The sequence below is a fragment of the Polypterus senegalus genome, chromosome 1, assembly GCF_016835505.1.
Source record: "Polypterus senegalus isolate Bchr_013 chromosome 1, ASM1683550v1, whole genome shotgun sequence".
Classification (NCBI taxonomy): Eukaryota; Metazoa; Chordata; class Cladistia; order Polypteriformes; family Polypteridae; genus Polypterus; species Polypterus senegalus.
Window position 1 is genome coordinate 272,905,174 of NC_053154.1, and position 19,029 is coordinate 272,924,202.

The 19,029-nt window shown below is 38.1% G+C and overlaps 1 protein-coding gene across 2 annotated transcripts in view; it reads right to left on the minus strand.

Moving 5' to 3' along the window:
• The window catches only part of mms19 (MMS19 homolog, cytosolic iron-sulfur assembly component), a 99,748-nt gene that overhangs the window by 748 nt on the left and 79,971 nt on the right, over nt 1–19,029 (minus strand). For both annotated transcript variants that reach the window (XM_039774342.1, XM_039774332.1), the window contains exons 22-30: nt 18,863–18,937; nt 18,650–18,776; nt 18,420–18,535; nt 18,246–18,302; nt 17,804–17,990; nt 16,253–16,335; nt 15,172–15,336; nt 223–282; nt 40–140 (exon numbers count right to left, since the gene is read on the minus strand). In XM_039774342.1, coding sequence (XP_039630276.1) covers nt 40–140; nt 223–282; nt 15,172–15,336; nt 16,253–16,335; nt 17,804–17,990; nt 18,246–18,302; nt 18,420–18,535; nt 18,650–18,776; nt 18,863–18,937 — 971 coding nt within the window. The remainder of the gene's footprint in view (nt 1–39; nt 141–222; nt 283–15,171; nt 15,337–16,252; nt 16,336–17,803; nt 17,991–18,245; nt 18,303–18,419; nt 18,536–18,649; nt 18,777–18,862; nt 18,938–19,029) is intronic.

Consider the following 19,029-nt stretch of genomic DNA (forward strand, 5'->3'; position numbering starts at 1 on the left):
AATGATGGTACAGATGACATGTCTACAAGTGTGACTTACCACTCTCCTCTTGCCAGTACTGCCTCTTTCCGTACCAGTCTCTTCTTGTCATCAAGTGGCACAGCCAATGCACGCAGCGTTTTTGAGCGAAATGGCAGGATCTATGAAATACAATTCTTTCAGGAATTGCTGGGCAAAAAAAGTACAGGCAAATAAAAACAATGAACAAGACAGACAACTCACAACATGCAGGGGAAGCTGTGTCAATGCGTGTAGACATCTCAGTGACATTATTCGAATCTTCTGTAAAACAAACATAAAAATGATTCAAGTGCATTTCTGTTCACAATAACATTTATTAGCATCTTTGGACCGGCTAACCCAAGCCCCATATTGAATTTAGTGGGTTCAGAAACATAACCCACAAATCACTAGATAAATACATCTTGGGACCGAAAAAAAAAAAGCTGTGTAAAGAGTAACTAAATGTTAAAGGGCTTTTCTAATTTACTTTCTGATTTACATTTGAAAATATGTAGATTGTTCTCATCAGTCTTTTCATCACACTATTATCTAAGCATCCGTTTTTTTAAAGGGTTTCATCTAAAAGAAAGTTGCAGGATAATGATGTACCCACTGCTAACAAAAATGGACACAAAGAAAAGCTAACTCTGAGACAGGGCACAATGGCACAAACCATACCGATTTAGAGGAGGCAAAAAATATTAATCAGGAGTAAAAGTCAAAAGACCCCTCAAGGGAACTGGGAGGGAAATCCACAGGACACAACAGGAACATGAAAATGCATACCATAACAAGGATGAAAATTAACCCAGGCCTTTCAGGCAACTGTATCTATTCCAATAATAAAAATAACAATGTTATTTTTTTATGTCTATCACAAAATACGCAAAATACCATACAGAGTAAAGAGAATTTACAAACAAAATCAATCAAGTATAAATCAAACAAATGCTTAAAAAAATACTAAATTTAAAAATACTTATCAGTTATTATAAAAAACAAATAATTTACAAGTGGAAAATAGTGAAGTATAAATAAAATACTACAACATAAACAAACAATACAAATGTTATTAAAGAAGCAATAGAAAGGTTCCACATGTGTGGCACATAGCAATAAAGCATAATCTAGTTTTTGAGATGATCGATAAGCTCAGGCTTGGGCAGGTGAGGCACTAAGCAGTTTATACTGAAGGTGTATGTCATGCAAAGGCACTACAAGTCAATAGCAGGACCATAAAGTCATCAGTGTAGTTCATTTGCAGGCAAAAGGTAGAAAAGAAGTAAAATACGTAGATGGTGATAATTTATGTTGGAAACTTGCATCAGCATTCTGAACTTCATGGAGTCTTTTAAATATCATATGAAGGATATCAGTAAATATTACAGTAGTCCATCCATTGTTTAATACTTATAAAAAAAAACCAGACATAACTAACTTTAGAAATTTCTCCCACAAAATTGTAGATTGTATAGCTCCAGGGACTGAGCTGAATGACAAATCTATGTAAACAGAAACATTGGGTAATTCTTTACTTTATGGTGAAATGGGTTTTGTTGCATGTTAAATTTCCCCACACACAGTTCTTAATAAAAAATGTAAATGTTGACTTATAGGTGAAATAAGAGAGGTTGAGCATCTCTAACCCAAAATATTTTGGATATTTTCAGGTTTTGGAATATTTGCATATACTTAATGAGATATCTTGGGAATGGGACTCAAGTCTAAACACAAAAGTTATTTATGTTTCATATATACCTTATACACAAAGACTGAAGATAAGTTTTTGACATATTTGTAATAATCCCTGTGACCCTGTAGTTAGGACATAGCGGGATGGATAATTTTATGCATAGTAGGATCAGCAGAATACCTGTATCGACTGTTGAACAGCAATAACCAACAGTGGCAGGCCTTCACTTCCCACCTATGATGTAGTGTTTTGATTAAAAGGCTACAGTACACAGAGAATAAGCATACAAACACAGTAAAGCATGTAGGGCGATGGCTGATAAACTGACGCCAAATGGGCATCAGAGTCTATGCTCCCTCTAAACTGCACACTATAGCACTTTTGAATCGTGCAACTCACTCCCTCATCCCACACAGTAGTTCTCATGCCTTTCACCTCTGGTTCTCAGTTAAAGAAAACGGTTGTAAAAGGTACCAGCTCATCTATTATTTACATCCCTTTATCACCAAAAAAAGAAAAAATTACAGAGAACTGAGCCCCACAATGGAAAGGGAGGTCAGGTGTGGAATTTTCCATTTATGGCATCACAAATGTGCTGAAAAAGTTTACAATCCTGCAGTATTTCAGATTTTAGATTATCAGACTCAACTCAAATACTTGGTGATATTCAGCTGTATTATGATTGTACGATATGCAGTCATATTTAAACGGGTTCGTTTTCAGAACAAGTCTGCCTGAATTGCACATTATATTTAAAAAATACTCACACTTAAGGTGGGAAATACAGCTGAAGACAAAGAAAATAAAAGGCTTACAATGTTGTCAGATGTGTCCCATTATATGAGCTCACATGTATTGTTTAACAGTACCGTATTTTCAATCAACTGTGATTTGCTACCATTTTACTTGTAGCATCTTGCAACTGAATAAGGGGTAATAAAAGCAACATACAGGTACATCACAAAAAAATTGAATATTTTGAAGTAAACCAACATATATAATATAATCGTAGAGTGAAATAATTTTTGTTTTAATGTTGATTATTATGGAATATAGCTCATGAAAATCAGAAATCCAGCATCTCAAATTGTTAGAATATCTCAGTTTCAGTTCAAGTAAATTGCAATTCAAACAGTATAAATTGTGTGTATGTTTCGGTCTAGGTCAGTACACACAACCACAATCATCGGAAAGACTGCCGACTTGACAGTTGTCCAGAAGACAATCAACACCCTCCACAAGGAGGATAAGCCACTGATGTCATTGCTTGAAAGGGCTGGCTGTTGAGAGTTCTGTATCAAAGTATATTAATGGAAAGTTGACTGGGTAGGAAAAGGTGCATAACCAACTGGGACGACCACAGCCTTGAGAGGATTATCAAGAAAAGTTGATTCAAGAACTTAGGAGTGCTTCAGAAAGAGTGGACTAAAGACCAGTGTCCATGTATCAAGAGCCACCACGCATAGACATTTTCAGGAAAGGAGCTACAACCGTCTCATTCCAAATATCTAGCGACTCCTGAACCAGAGACAACATCAGAAGGATCTTACCTAGAGCTAAGGAAATGGACTATTGCTCAGTGATCCAGAGTCCTCTTATTTCAGTTGAAGGTAAATTTTGCATTTCATTTAGAAATCAAGTTCCTACAGTGTGGAGGAAGAGCGGAGAGGCACATAATTGAAGGTGTTTGAAGTCAAGTGTGAAGTTTCCGCAGTCTGATGATTTGGGATGCCATGTCATCTGCTGGTGTTTGTCCACTGTTTTATCAAGTCCAAAGTCAACACAGCCATCTGACAGGAAATTTTGGAGCACTTCATGCTTCTGTCTACTGACAAGCTTTATGAAGATGCTGACTTCCTTTTCCAGTAGGAGTTGGCACCTGCCCACAGCACCTAGAGGTTTGATGACCATGGTATTATTGTACTTGACTGGCCAGTCATGCCTGTTCTGAACCCCATGGAGCATCTGTGGGATATTTTCAAGAGGAAGATGATACGCCCCAACCTAAAAATACAGATGAGCGGAAGGCCACTACCAAAGGAATCTAGGCTTCAATAAGACCTCAGAAGTGCCCCCATGCCACTCTACATTGATGCAGTAATTCGTGGTAAAGGTGCACCAACTAAGAGTTGACTGTAAAAATGAACATACTTCTCAGAAGTTGGACACTTCTGTACTGTAAATCCTTTTTTGATTGATCATAGGTCATATTCTAATAATCTGAGATACTGGATTTCTGATTTTCATGTGCTATCTGCCATAATCATCAACATTAAAACAAAACAAAAAGACTTGAAATCTTTCACTCTACGTGTAATGAATATAGCATATATGAAGGTTTAACTTTGAAATAAATTACAAAAACTAACCATCTTTTTCACAGTATTATAATTTTTTGAGATACACCTATCCATTGTTCCAGTAGGAAACAGTCTTCATATTAATCCTGTGAATATAGGACAGACAGCTGTCTATTATCGCACCTTCTCCACTTCACTCAGTTAAGGATTGTCAGAAGTCTGTGCCTGTTGTATGGCACAAAACACCCACACATAAAAAGCAATACTGAGTTGAAACTTCAACTCCACCACCCATCTATAGAAGAAAAACCCATGCTAGCCCAGGCAAAATAATAAAAAACTCCACACATACATTACCAACAGTAATTGGAACAATTAAAAACAAAGATAAATTTCAAAACATTAAGTTTCTCTCTCTGTGGCAAATCTGCAACTGTGCAAAAAAATAGTTTTTTTTATGCTTATTATAAAATAAAATGAACTGAGACAGTGTTTTAAAACTTGCGCTTTAGTAAGACAAGTTGTCATGCTGTAATGATACAATATCTAAAACATTAACTGCAGAGCTGAACTACAAACATGCACAGTTGTGAGGCTGCAGTTAAAACTGAATTAGCCTAAACAAAGATTGTGGAATTCATTACATTTGTGAGGCCAATACAAGTCTTTTAGTACAGCTAAAAGGGCCAAGTGCAGTGGAGGCACATGTAGCACCTATTTGAATATTATGGGGGTGAATGTGACACATCTCATTGATGGTGGATGTAATTACCGCAGTTAATACCGGTATTATACTGGATGAGTGGTGATATAATCAAAACCAACATTTGATCATTTATGTCAAAAATAACCATGAAAACAATGCCAAATGATTCCTTTTACAGAAATTCTGAAATAAAGGATGACTCTTAAATATAGATGACAGATTTCGCAATCTCAGTCCCAGAGTGGGCCAATGTAAAATTGGAGGGAGAAATACGGAGAATTATGTAATCGGTATTTTTTTTTTGAAGTTTTATTCATTTTATTGCAATTCATACAAATCAATCAATTTTTTACAAAAAGTAAAATTGAGTTAAGAACAAATCAATCCCCACCCTCTGAGAGAGAGAGAGAGCGCAAGGCAAGCGGCGTGAAATTTAAGGCTTGTAAACATACCTAAATTAATAAATTTGATGAGATGGATTCATAAGACAGAGAAATACGGAAATAATTGCTTCCTATGTGCTTTAAGAGCTTATTTTAAAATATTACTGATTAGATCCTGCCATGTTTTGAAAAAAGTCTGTACGGATCCTCTAACTGAGTATTTGATTTTTCCAATTTCAAATAGTATAACACATCGGTTTCCCACTGACTTAAAGAGGAGAGTTTGGGTTCTTCCAGTTTATCAGAATAAGTCTGCGTGCCAAAGTGTAGTGAATGCAATCACAATTTGTTTGTCTTTCTCTACTTTAAACCCATCTGGAAGAACCCCAAACACCGCTGTTTATGGGTTAGGAGGGATTGTGAGTCCAAGGCTGTCTGAAGGTAATTAAAATTTTTGTCCAGAATAATGTTAATTTGGTGCAGGCCCAGAACATGTGACCCAGTGAGGCTGGGACTTGGTTGCAGCGTTCGCAGGTTGGATCATGCCCTGGAAACATTTTGGAGAGTTTTAGTCGAGACAGATGTGCTCGATATATAATTTTGAGTTGTATAATTGTATGCTTTGCGCATATGGAGCTCGAGTGAATTCTCTGCATTGCTACTTTCCACTCCTTTTCTGATATATTAATTGAGAGATCTTTTTCCCAGTGTCCTCTTGGATCTTTGAAAGGGAGGGATTGTAAAATGATTTTATATATTGTAGAGATGGTCCTAAGTCCTTGAGATTGAGCAATATTTTTCCAGCATGGATGAGGGTGCAAGATGAGGAAAATCTGGAAGGTTCTGTTTAACAAAGTTCCTGATTTGAAGATAGTGAAAGAAATGTGTAGCTGGAATGTTAAATTTGGAATGTAATTGTTCATAGGATGCAAAGACGTTGTCTATATAAAGATCTCTAAGCAAGTTAATTCCAAATTTTTCCAGATATTAAAACTGCATATGTTTGTGAAAGGTTGAAAGAGGTGGTTCTCTTGCAGAGGTGCCACAGATAGAAGCTTCTCCGTCTTAAAATGCTTTCTACATTGGTTCCAGATTCTAAGTGAGTGGAGCACAATTGGGTTATTAGTATATTGCCGATAACGTGTGTTTATTGGAGCACAGAGCAAGGAATACAAAGAAGTACTGCAGGATTTTACTTCTATTGCGGTCCAAGCCTGTGTATGTTCTTCTATTTGTGTCCAGGTTCTTATCGCTGTATATTTGCTGCCCAGTAATAAAACTGGAAGTTAGGTAGAGCCATGCCGCCTTCTGCCTTTTGTCTTTGTAGGGTCGCTCTTTTGATGCGTGGATGTTTTGAATTCCAAATAAATGAGGTTATTGTTGAATCTAATTGCTTAAAGAATGATTTATTAATGTATATTGGATGTTTTGAAATAAAAAGGAGCTTAGGAAGAATATTCATCTTAACAGTGTTAATTCTTCCAGCTAGTGTGAGATGAAGGGTTGACCATCTATGCAAGTCTTGTTTAATTTTTTCCATGCAGACGGCGAAATTTTGTTGATAAAGAGCTTTATGTTTACTTGTGATGTTTACCCTAGGTATTTAAACTGTTCTGCAATGATAAAAGGTAGGGTGTCTAATCTAATATTATATGCTTGAGAATTCACTGGAAAGAGTACACTTTTATTCAGATTAATTCTGAGACCAGAGATCTTTTGAAATTCTGTGAGTGCTGCTAAGACTGCAGGCACAGAATTTTCTGGGTCTGATATATACAGTACCATATCATCTGCATATAATGAGATTTTCTGTTCCAGTCCTTCTCTGCTAATCCCCTTTATCTGATCAGTATTTCGACAATGTATTGCCAGTGGTTCAATGGCAATTGCAAACAGCAGTGGTGACAAGGAGCATCCTTGTCTAGTACCACGTTCTAGTTTAAAGTAGTCTGAGCAAATGTTGTTGATGCAAACTGAAGCTTCTGGGTTAGTATACAGTAATTTAATCCATGCACAAATGTTGGGCCAAACCCAAACTTCTCCAATGTAGTAAAAGGTATTTCCATTCAATCATGTCAATGCTTTTCTGCATCCAATGATAATAATATTTCTGGGGTGTTTGATTTAGTTGGTGAGTATATTACATTAAACAGGCGTGAAGATTTGAAGATAAGTGTCGGCCCCTAATAAATCCAGTTTGGTCTTGTGATATTACAGGGAGCACTTTCTCCATCCTTCTAGCTATGATTTTAGAGAGTATTTTAACGTCATTATTCAGAAGTGAAATTGGTCTGTATGATGCACATTGTAATAAGTCCTTATTTTGTTTTGGATAAACAATGATTAGTGCTTGGCGAAAGGTTAGAGGAAGAGATTGGTTATCTCTGGCTTCTGTAAATGTTGCTAATAGGAGGGAGCTAGCTGAGCGGAGAATTTCTTGTAAAATTCTGCAGGGTAGCCATCAGGGCCTGCTGCTTTCCACCTTGGAGTGACTTTATAGCATCTAGTAATTCTGATAATGCCAGAGGTTTATCAAGTTCCTCCACACTAAAAGTGTCTATTTGTGGTATCTGTAATGTATCCAGAAATGCATTAGATTGTGTATTGTCTTCTTTAAACTCAGTAGTATATAGGGATTTATAGTAGTCTCTGAAAGTGTGCATTATATTTTTGTGTTCGATGATTTTATCTCCGTTCGTTGGTGATTACTGAGATTGCGTTGCACTTCTTGCTTGTGAATTTGTTGAGCTAAAAGCTTATTAGCTTTCTCTCCATGTTCATAGTAATGATGTCTGGATTTGTAAATTAGTTGTTCAGTTTCTTTAGTTGTCAAGAGGTTTAATTCTGAATGTAGAGCCTGCCTTCTCCAATGTAGAGTCTCGCTTGGTAGTCTGGCATGTTCTTCAGTAATTTGCTTTTTATCTCTGCTACTTTCTTGGTTTCTATTTATTTCTGTGGGAAAGATATGAGATAATCTGTCCTCTTAAGAAGGCCTTAAGAGTTTCCCAGAGTATTCCTGCAGAGATCTCAGGATGTATTTGTCTCTAGAAAGAATTTGATTTGTTTGGATATAAATTCTGTACAATTCTCGTCAGCTAATAGAAGCGGGTTGAGCGCCATCTGTGGGTGTGTGTATGGGGCTTAGTAATTTAGCTCCAAGATCATAGGTGCATGGTCAGAAATAACAATAGCATCGTATTTGCAAGATTTAATCTTAGGCAAGAAGTTATTATCTATAAAGAAGTAATCAATCCTTGAGTAGCAATGATGTACTGGTGAGTAGAAAGAATATGTTCTTGAATTTGGGTTTAAAACCTCCAGGGTCTGATAAGTTGTGATCAGTTATAAACTTTGTAATTATCTTTGTGGTGTTAGATGCGTTCCCCTGTGGAGAAGTCCTATCTAAAAGTGGATTTAAACACAATTAAAGTCCCCAGCCATTATAACTTTATGAGTGTTCAGATTGGGAATGGATGCAAATAAATTTTGTATAAATTCCTTATCATCAACATTAGGTGCATAAACATTTATCAAAATCATTTTACAGTTAGATAAGTCTCCCATGACCATTACATATCTCCCTTCAGGATCCAATACTACATCTGATGCTACAAATGGTACTGTTCTATGTATGAGAATTCCCACACCTCTAGTTTTCTTTGTAAAACTAGAATGGAACATTTGGCCAGTCCAGTCTTTTGCAGCGGAACTGATCCTTGCTTAGTAAGTGGGTCTCCTGTAAAAATACTATTTTAGCATTTAGACCTGTTAGGTGAGAAGTACTTTCTTTCTCTTTAATTCGTGATTCAGGCCTTTAACATTCCAGCTCACGAAGTTAACTGTCCCATCATGGAGACACTGATTCTGAGTTTTTGATGTCATTTTATAGTCTTAACTGGAAGTGAGACAGCTTCGGCCTTAATTTCCTATTTCCCCAAGAGTTGTTGCCATGCAGCTTATTATTACGTTGGTAGTTATAATTATAAAGATTAAAGGATAGATTAGGTATAGATCAAGCCTGCTCTCTTTCTCTCCCCTTAACCCCCACCCTCCCTTTTGCCTCCCCAAGTGAGGCTAAAACCCACTTCACACAGTCCCAGTCCTCTGACATACCCAGAGACAGAGCACGTCCAAAGCAAAACAAGCCCCATGCAGCGCTTTTAGGGTTAAAAATAGAGATATCTATTACCAATATAGTCTAAAAAATTTTGCACTTAAAATATATATATATCTTCAGCAATCTTAGTGCATTAAGATAATACACCCAGATAATAAACCGGGATGGTGTTAGAAAGTGTCCAGAATAAGCATAATAAGTCTTAATGCAATAATAGCAATAACAATAAACCAAGGGTATGATGTTGAACAGTCTCGTTTAGGGTAGAGAGAAAATAATTAGATAAAAAAAAAAAAAAAAAAAGAAAAATAATTAAGCACAATAAAACATAAACAGATAGCACCCGAGTAATAATGAGAATATATAATGATAAAAACCCGTATTTTAAACAAATAGATCAGACAGTAGATTATTAATCCTTGCATATCATTAACGCCATGACTCACTATTATGTATCAGAATAGTCCCGGGATCAGCTTTCTTAATTCCATTTCTGCTTCTACCTTGCTAGCGAAGACATAGAATGGACCCTGCAATTCCACTTTCAGTTTGGCCGGATACAAGAGGCTGTATTTGGCGCTGGCTTGCCGTAACCGCTGTTTAATGTTGTAGAAGGCTGCGTTTAGTAGCTGTTGCTGGAGAGAAGTCAGGGAAGATACGAATGTGGTTATTTTCATATATAATCTCTTGCTTGTGTCTGAGGAGTGCCATCACCTCTAGCTTAAATGATAATCTTTCAAAGCGAATAATAAAAGATCTAGGTCTAACGGTATTTGATCCGTCGCGATAAGCGCTGCTATCTCAGATTCTGCTTTAAAGTCCTCCCATTATTTTAGAAAAAGTTCAGCTGAATTTCACAGGGTTTGACTTTCTGATTCTCAGGCAGACCTTCAATTCTGACATTATACCTTCTGCTTCCATCTTCCAAAGCAGCCAGTCTGTCTCGAGTTTTTGCATTCGAGCTGACATTTACTGCTTTTTGTTCGGCACTGGCAGCTAAATTTTCGGCTGTTTCAATCCGAGTCGTGAATGTCTCCTTGACATCCTCCAGTTGATCAGCAAACGTGCACAGTTTAACTAAGTTTTCCTGAATGTGCTCTTCAATTTTTCTGAGCATATCTTTAAAGATTTTATTATCCTGCTGTTGCATCTGTCGCAGCTCCTGTCGCAGCCTTTCATTTGCCTTTACCCTTGCCTTCTCATTTGCCTTCTCGCTTTTCTTTATCTCTTGCCTGAGCTCAGCGAACATCACCTTCAGTTCAGACAGTTCAATTGTGCTTTCTTGCATCGTAGGTGAAGCGGCAGGCTCTATTGTAGCCGATGACCCCGCTCTTCCCGGCTCGCGTGGAGTAATTGAAACCACAGACTGCAAAGCCTTTTCCAGTTTAAGGTGATCTTCTCCAATCGGCGAGCTATCGAGACCTGCTTCACTCACGATTGTACATTCGCTCCCCTTTTCGCTCTCATCCGGCGACGATGTAGCGGACCTTGGTCCCGAGGAGTCTGTACTTTCGCCCATCTGATCCAGGTCTGTCTCTGAAAGGCTGTATCTTGAACTAGGGCTTGCTGATCTTAGCTTGGATGCAGCTTTAGTTTTTGGTTCTTTTGGACCCCCTTTCTTTTTGGCCATGTTTATATATGCTTACATATACTGCCTACATATACTGTAGCAGTGCCCTCGGGTTGAATAAATACAGGATATCTCAGGATAATAAGCAGATATGAAAAATAACACCGCTGCTAGCAGAGCTCCATTTCAGACGTCCATCTCTCGCAATGGACAAGACCAATCCCCCAATTCGGTAGTTTTTTTAACCCAGCCACAGGGGCTACACAAACTAGTGTGTTTCTTCGTGCTGGTCCCAAGCCCAGATAAATGGGGAGGGTTACGTCAGGAAGAGCATCCGGTGTAAAAATTTTGCCAAATCAATATGCGGACAACAGTACAAATTTCCATACTGGATCAACCAAGCACCAGATTAACAACGACCGCCACCAGTACTGTTAGCCAACAGGGTACTAGCGGAAATTGGGCTACTGTTGGCTGAAGAAGGAGAAGAAGAGGGGAGAGATGTGCCCAGAGGCAGGAGGAGAGGAGGAAGGTAAATAGAGTGGAACTGAGGATAGGAACTTTGAATGTTGGCAGTAAGACTGGTAAGGGGAGAGAGGTAGTAGATATGATGGAGAGAAGGAAGGTTGATATATTGTGCATGCAAGAGACTAAATGGAAGGGGAGTAAGGCCAAGTGGATTGGAGGTGGATTCAAATTGTTCTATCATGGTGTGGATGGGAGGAGAAATGGAGTAGGGGTTATTCTGAATGAACAGTATGTCAAGAGTGTTTTGGAGGTGAAACGAGTGTCAGACAGAGTAAGGATTATGAAGCTGAAAATTGAAGATGTGATGATGAATGTATTTAGTGCATATGCACCTCAAGTTGGATGTGCAATGGGTGAGAAAGAAGATTTGATGAGAAAGAAGATTTTTGGAGTGAGTTGGATAAAGTGATGTTCCATCATACCAAAGGGACAGAAAGTGGAGATTAGTGCAGATTTCAATGAACATGTTTGTGGAGGGAACAGAGCAGAATAGTGGAGGAAAGATGCACACAGGTAGATTATATCCTATGCAGAAGGGCCAATCTGAAGGAGATTAAAGACTGCAAAGTGGCGACAGGGGAAAGTGTAGCTAGGCAGCATAAGATGGTGGCCTGTAGGATGACGTTGGAGATCAAGAAGAGGAAGAGAGTGAGGGCAGGGCCAAGGACCAAATGATGGAAGTTGAAAAAGGAAGACTGCAAGGTTGAGTTTAGGGAGGAAGTGAGACAGGCACTGGGTGGCAGTGAACAGTTACCAGACAATTGGGGAACTACAGCAGATGTAGTAAGGGTGACAGCAAGAAAGGTGTTTGGCGTGACATCTGGACAAAGGAACGAGGAAAAGGAAACCTGTTGGTGGAATGGAGAAGTACAGGAGAGTATACAGAGGAAAAGGATGGCAAAGAAGAAGTAGGATAGTCAGAGAAACGCAGAAAGTAGATAACAGTACAAGGAAATAAGGGGCAAGGTGAAGAGAGAGGCGGCGAAGGCTAAAGAAAAGGCGTATGATGAGTTGTATGAGAGGTTGGACACTAAGGAGAGAGAAAAGGACATGCACCAATTGGCTAAACAGAGGGAACGAGCTGGGATGTGCAGCAGGTTGGGGTGATTAAGGACAAAGATGGAAACGTACTCACAAGCGAGGAGAGTGTGTTGAGCAGATGAAAAGAGTACTTTGAGAGGCTGATGAATGAAGAGAACAAGAGAGAGAGAAGGTTGGATGATGTGAAGCTAGTGATTCAGGAAGTGCAACGGATTAGCAAGGAGGAAGTAAGAACAGCTATGAAGAGGATGAAAAAAGCAAAGGCTGTTGGTCCAGATGACATACCTGTGGAAGCATAGAGACGTGTAGGAGAGATGGCAGTGGAGTTTTTAACCAAATTGTTTAATGGAATCTTGGAAAGTGAGAGGATGCCTGAGGAATGGAGAAGCAGGTACTGGTGCCGATATTTAAGGGGGATGTGCAGGACTGTAGTAACTACAGGGGGATAACATTGATGAGCCACAGCATGAAGTTATGGGAAAGAGTAGTGGAAGCTAGGTTAAGAAGTGAGGTGATGATTAATGAGCAGCAATATGGTTTCTTGCCAAGAAAGAGCAATGTTTGCACTGAGGATGTTGATGGAGAAGTATTGAGAAGGCCAGAAGGAGTTGCATTGCGTCTCTGTTGACCTGGAGAAAGCATATGACGGGGTGCCTCGCGAGGAGCTGTGGTATTGTATGAGGAAGTCGGGAGTGGCAGAGAAGTATGTAAGAGTTGTACAGGATATGTATGGAGGAAGTGTGACGATGGTGAAGTCTGCGGTAGGAGTGACTAATGCATTCAAGGTGAAGGTGGGATTACATCAGGGATCGGCTCTGAGCCCTTTCTTATTTGCAATGATAATGGGCAGGTTAAGACATGAGATTAGACAAGAGTCCCCATGTACTATGATGTTTGCTGATGACATTGTGATCTGTAGCGATAGTAGGGAGCAGGTTGAGGAAACCCTGGAGAGGTGGAGATGTGCTCTGGACAGGAGAGGAACGAAAGTCAGTAGGAACAAGACAGAATACATGTGTGTAAATGAGAGGGAGGTCAGTGGAATGGTGAGGATGAGTAGAGCTGGTGTAGGTGGATGAGTTTTAATACTTGGGATCAACAGTACAGAGTAATGGCAGGGTGGAGAAGAGTGTCAGTAGTGATTTGTGACAGACAGGTATCAGCGTGTGAAAGGGTCTACAGGACGGTAGTGAGACCAGCTATATTATATGGGTTGGAGACGGTGGCACTGACCAGAAAGCAGGAGAAACAGCTGGAGGTGGCAGAGTTAAAGATGCTAAGATTTGCACTGGGTGTGACAAGTAAGGACAGGATTAGAAATCAATACATTAGAGGGTCAGCTCAGGTTGGACGGTTGGGAGACAAAGTCAGAGAGGCGAGATTGTGTTGGTTTGGACATGTGCAGAGGAGAAATGCTGGGTATATTTAGAGAAGGATGCTAAGGATACAGCTGCCAGGTATGAGGAAAAGAGGAAGGCCTAAGAGGAGGTTTATGGATGTGGTGAGAGAGTACATGCAGGTGATGGGTGTAACAGAATAAGATGCAGAGGACAGAAAGATATAGAAATAGATGATCCGCTATGGCAACCCCTAAAGGGAACAGCCAAAAGAAGAAGATGTAATGGTTGTGACAATATTTTGACAAACCTGATCTAAAATGCATACTGTTACAAAATTGGTGTTCATTTAAAAAGTATTCATATTTGGGGCATCTTAATAAACAATGTCAGTGAATTACAGTAGAGTCTTGCTTATCCAACATAAATGGGCCGGCAGAACATCGGATAAGTGAAAATTTCAGATAACGGGAGGTGTTAAGAAAAAGCCTATTAAACGTCAAACTATGTTATAATTTTACACATTACGAACCTAATACAGTGGAACCTCGGTTCACGAATGTCTCTGGACACTTACAAATCGGTTATGACCAAAAAGTTCGCCAAACTTCTGCATCTGTTCACAACCACACACTAGTTATACAAACGAGCCAGTTTCCCTTTCGGTTTGTGTGCACCGATAATTTCCGCACGTATTCAGTCTCTCCCTGTGCATTCCCTGCGTAGCAAGAGAGAGACAGCGCGAGAGAGAGAGACACAGACAGACAGACACACATGCGCGCGAGACACGCGTGCACACACATGCTCGAGCCCGCACGAGATACACGCAGACAGGCACACGCGTGAGAGAGACATACAGACACACACACATGCGGACGTGAGAGAGAGAAAGAGACACAGGCGCACACACACTCACACGCCAGAGAGGGCTGGCCACATAATCCACTGTAATCATGTTTTACAACAAGACAACAGAAAAATTTAACTGAAAAAGTTAACTTAGCAACTAAAAATAAACTACGCTCATGCTTGCAACTTGTAGTTCTTGTTGCCAATTGATGCGTTTCTTTTTTTTTTTTTGCGGTGGGACGTCGGATAATACAGAATGTTGGGTAAGCGAGACTCTACTGTAATTGGTTAGGTGCAAGTTTAAAGATAAATAAGGTAAATCAAGATAATCATGTCATTCTTAACAAAAGGCATTCATTCTGTAACACCCATCCAACCCCAAACCTATAAAATTCCCCATATGCAGTTTCATGATCGAGAAATTCCTCGTTGGTTAAAATTTTGACTCTTTAGTTTAATGAAAGTTGTGGAAAATGCTTATTAAATGCATTTACAATTAAAGCGATGACAGTGTTTTTCTGTGACACATTTAATGAAACTGATGAAACGTCCACTACACAAGAGTATACAACAATGGCATTAGCACTCCTAAATTAATATTTAAGTGCTAATGATTCCAAGTATAATCATAACAGACTCATTACCATTGCTGCACTACTGGTTAGCCCAAGTAGTTTGGTGATGAGGGTCTCCAGATGTAATGTTAAAACTTGTGGTGTATCGAGGAGGAGCGGATGCAGGCAGGATAATGTGGAAAATTGAACTTCACTATCTGGACAGGAAACACCCTCCAGCAGGAGTGGGAGTAGCTGCAGAAATCAAGAAACAATACTTTAATACACCTTTTTGTTAATTCCAAAATAAACCATTAACAATAAGGCCTTCTTAAAAAAAAAAAAAAAAAAAAAAAACCACTGAACACAAACTGTACAGAAGTCTATATGTAGTAGGGCTATCAAATTATATAAAAATAAGGGTTTGAAAACCGTTATTTAAAATAACTAAATAATCAAATATATTTGAATGCAGGTCAAAAGTCCTAAGCACTAGTAAATTTACATTTGTACGTGCCTTTGTATGCTTCATTATAATTAATATTTTTGCTTATGGTCTGCAAAGTGTGCAGCTCTTAAGACTGGTGGGCTGTGGGATTTTCTGTGCAAGGAAAGTGACTTGATCAAAGAGAAAAGTGGAACCGGGGCACTTCACATGTCTGTAATGCATACATGCAACCTATACAAAGTCACTCATAATTACTTAAACATGTTAAAACACAATCAACACTTCAGTCTCCAGCCCTCAGCTCCGCTATACTGCTTGTCTGGTCCTTTGGAGCGAAGACGTTAAGTCACTACCCATATACAGTGTATTTTATACAGTCAAGGCACATTGGGTCTATTTGTGTTTTACAAATGGCATTACTGAATGTTGCACTGTAATAATCTTTAAGTACTCTTTATATTTATTATTTGGTAAACACTTTCATTAACTTAAAAATTCTATTACTAATTTAAAAAAAACAACAAAATTTAAGTAAGTAGTATAGCTTATATTTCAAATAAAAAAAGCACCATTCTTTTACAATCGAATGTCAGAGTTTGGCTTTTTTAATATACAGTAGATTCAAATTACATTCGATACGACAGTCCTAATATGCAGCTTCTGCAATTAAACTGTACTAAATTACTGCCTTACAGAGACAGAAAAGAAATACTCAGAACTTACTGAGGGAAGCTCACTAATCAGAACCTGCTTGGGTAGGCAATTTAGGATGTGAGACAGGGCCTTCAGGTAGCTGGATTTCATTTCTTTTAAACAGAAAAAGATCAGCTAGGCATAAGTACAGGAAATTGTTGAAATGAGTTATAAATAAAATACAGATGTAATGTAAGAATTAAACTGCGACATATATTGGATACAACAATTATACCTATTAGGGCAAGAAAAAAAAACCACAGCAAACACTAAAGCTTTTTAGGCCAGTATCAATTGCTGCCTTTAAAGAATCATCCAGAAACAAGGAAGAGAACTAGTTATAGACAAATCGAGTTTCGATAGAAAACATGCAACTTAATATCCCGTTAACTAGAGATGGAAATCGGTGCTCTTCAGTTTTTAAAAAGTTTGTGGTTTAAACATTGATAAAAGAAAATTAATCATGAAGCAGTAGTATAAAAACTTAACTGCACATCTTAATTTCTCTAGCAATGGCATTATGATTCTCTGACAATGGCATATTATTTCCTTCCATTACTACACAGATATATTTTCCACTGAAACAGACCTTAAGCTTAAATTGGAATGTATAGAAGACATTAAGAAAATTTTGTGACATCCATGTTTTAGTCTGTGCCTTCTGATCATACTTGTGCTGCAGAAATTAATCTTGGCCCCTTCACAACCTACTGTAAACCCTTAGCAAAAAATCTTGGTTAGATTTTTTAAAATACTCTCAAATTTGAGAAACAAATTATCTCCATTGTTAAAGCTTGTTTCTGTCAGCACAGGTTATTGGTTAAGGTCAAGCCCTTTCTTTCTGTAGGTAATTTTGTGTTTGTCTCTTCGACTACTGCAACTCATTATACACTGGAGTTGATCAGTCATCCCTTGATCGTCTTCAGTTCATACTCAATGCTGCTGCCAGGCTTCTATACAGGCACATGAAAATAAAATCACATCGCACCAGTCTTGACTTCTCTTTACTGGCTTCCTGTTTGTTATAGGATTGAGCTTCAAATTTTACTGTTTGTTTTTAAGTCCCTAAATGGATTAGCACCCTTTTATGTTACTGACCTCTTACATCCTCACTACTCTACTTCATGATCACTGAGGTCCTCCCTCTGACCAGAAGTTATAAGTTGTGCCAAATATTTATACACACACATAGTACACATATACATACAGTGTGTATATATATATATATATATATATATATATATATATATATATATATATATATATATATATATATATACACACACATACACACACACTGTATGTATTTGGTTTATTTATGGAAGCTATATGCACTTTGGTAGACGTCTGTTGTTCTTAAATGTGCTCTACAAATAAAATTTGACTTGAGAAAGTGGCAGGCTACTTTCATCACTAGCATTTTCAAAGTGGCTCCAAATATTTTCATCTTTCTCAACTTGCTTTGTTTTCTTTGTGTACTGCATTTTTTCAGACCTACATTGAAGCAGTAAGAAGAATTGTATAGGTTACATATTTAACAACAAATTGTCTTGGTCTAATAATGCTGTACTGTACACATACCTTTAGGGGATGAGTTAAATCCCTGAACCAGCTTAGGTGCTGTCTCAGTAAAGAACCTCTGGCGGTACATCATTCGTACATCAGCATGACAAGCTTTATTCAGAACGTCAGGAGGATCATTCATTAATAAGGCAAAGCCATCTGCTGCCAAGGTGCCAAGAGAAGGGTCCACCAACAGACAGAGCAGCTAAAAATGAAGCACCGTTTATGGTCAAATGCTATATCAAGGACCATACACAACAGATATAATAAACTCTGCACCTATCACTCTTTAAATTAAAAATTAAGTTATGTTACTAAAGACTTTGATGCTGTTATACAATGTAACTTGAATCTACAGGATACCACTATACCCATACAACAGGAGCTAACAAACAATGTAAAAACTGAATGTTACAATGGCAAAGTCGAATGTAACAATGTTTTAGACTAAAAATCAAACCTTGTCAGTCAGTGGTGCTGAGAGTGGATGGTACCTAAGAAGAAGGGCCTTTGTCAACTGAAAGAGAAAGCATGCGTTTCAATATACGTGGATAGCTCATTTGAGTATATAATCAATGGAAAAATTCAGAATGTTAAACACAAAAGGAGAATTGTGTTCTGAAATAAATCTCACCCATAGCAGAAAGGTAAAAGCCTGTTTTTGGTTTGAGGAACCTGAAGGTTCTGTGCTAGTCAAAATAGTGTCAATCCTTGTTAATGTATTCTCCAAAAGTTGGTCCAGCTTCTGTCCTGCAAAAAAATGGACATTATGCAACTGAACAATAGAAGATATACAAACAACTGAAACCAAACATTTTTTTTACCACAATCATAAATTAAAAGATTTGTTATTATCCTTTTTACCTGAAGGATATTTGTTTACCAATCCAGCAAAGCATTTTGCAGCCGATGTGTAAGTAAAAGGATGAGGACATGTACAGCTCAACTCTTCTAATTCAGTTAGGAGCTGGTCAAGCATGGGCAGTTCCACCTACCAAAGCCACAGAGTTTTTGATTATTACTTATATTTGGTAATATAAATGGATTCAACAAATAAGGCATGGAATATGAACTTACATTAATAGGCAATGAACAAACACAACCCATTAGAAGACAGACTAGCTGAGTCTGCGCACTGTTATCAGAATAGCTCTGAAATACAAAAACAAATCTTAATATTAAATGCTCGAAATGAGGGAATGAATTGTAAAATTAAATGAACTGCTAATAATTTACTGCTAAAA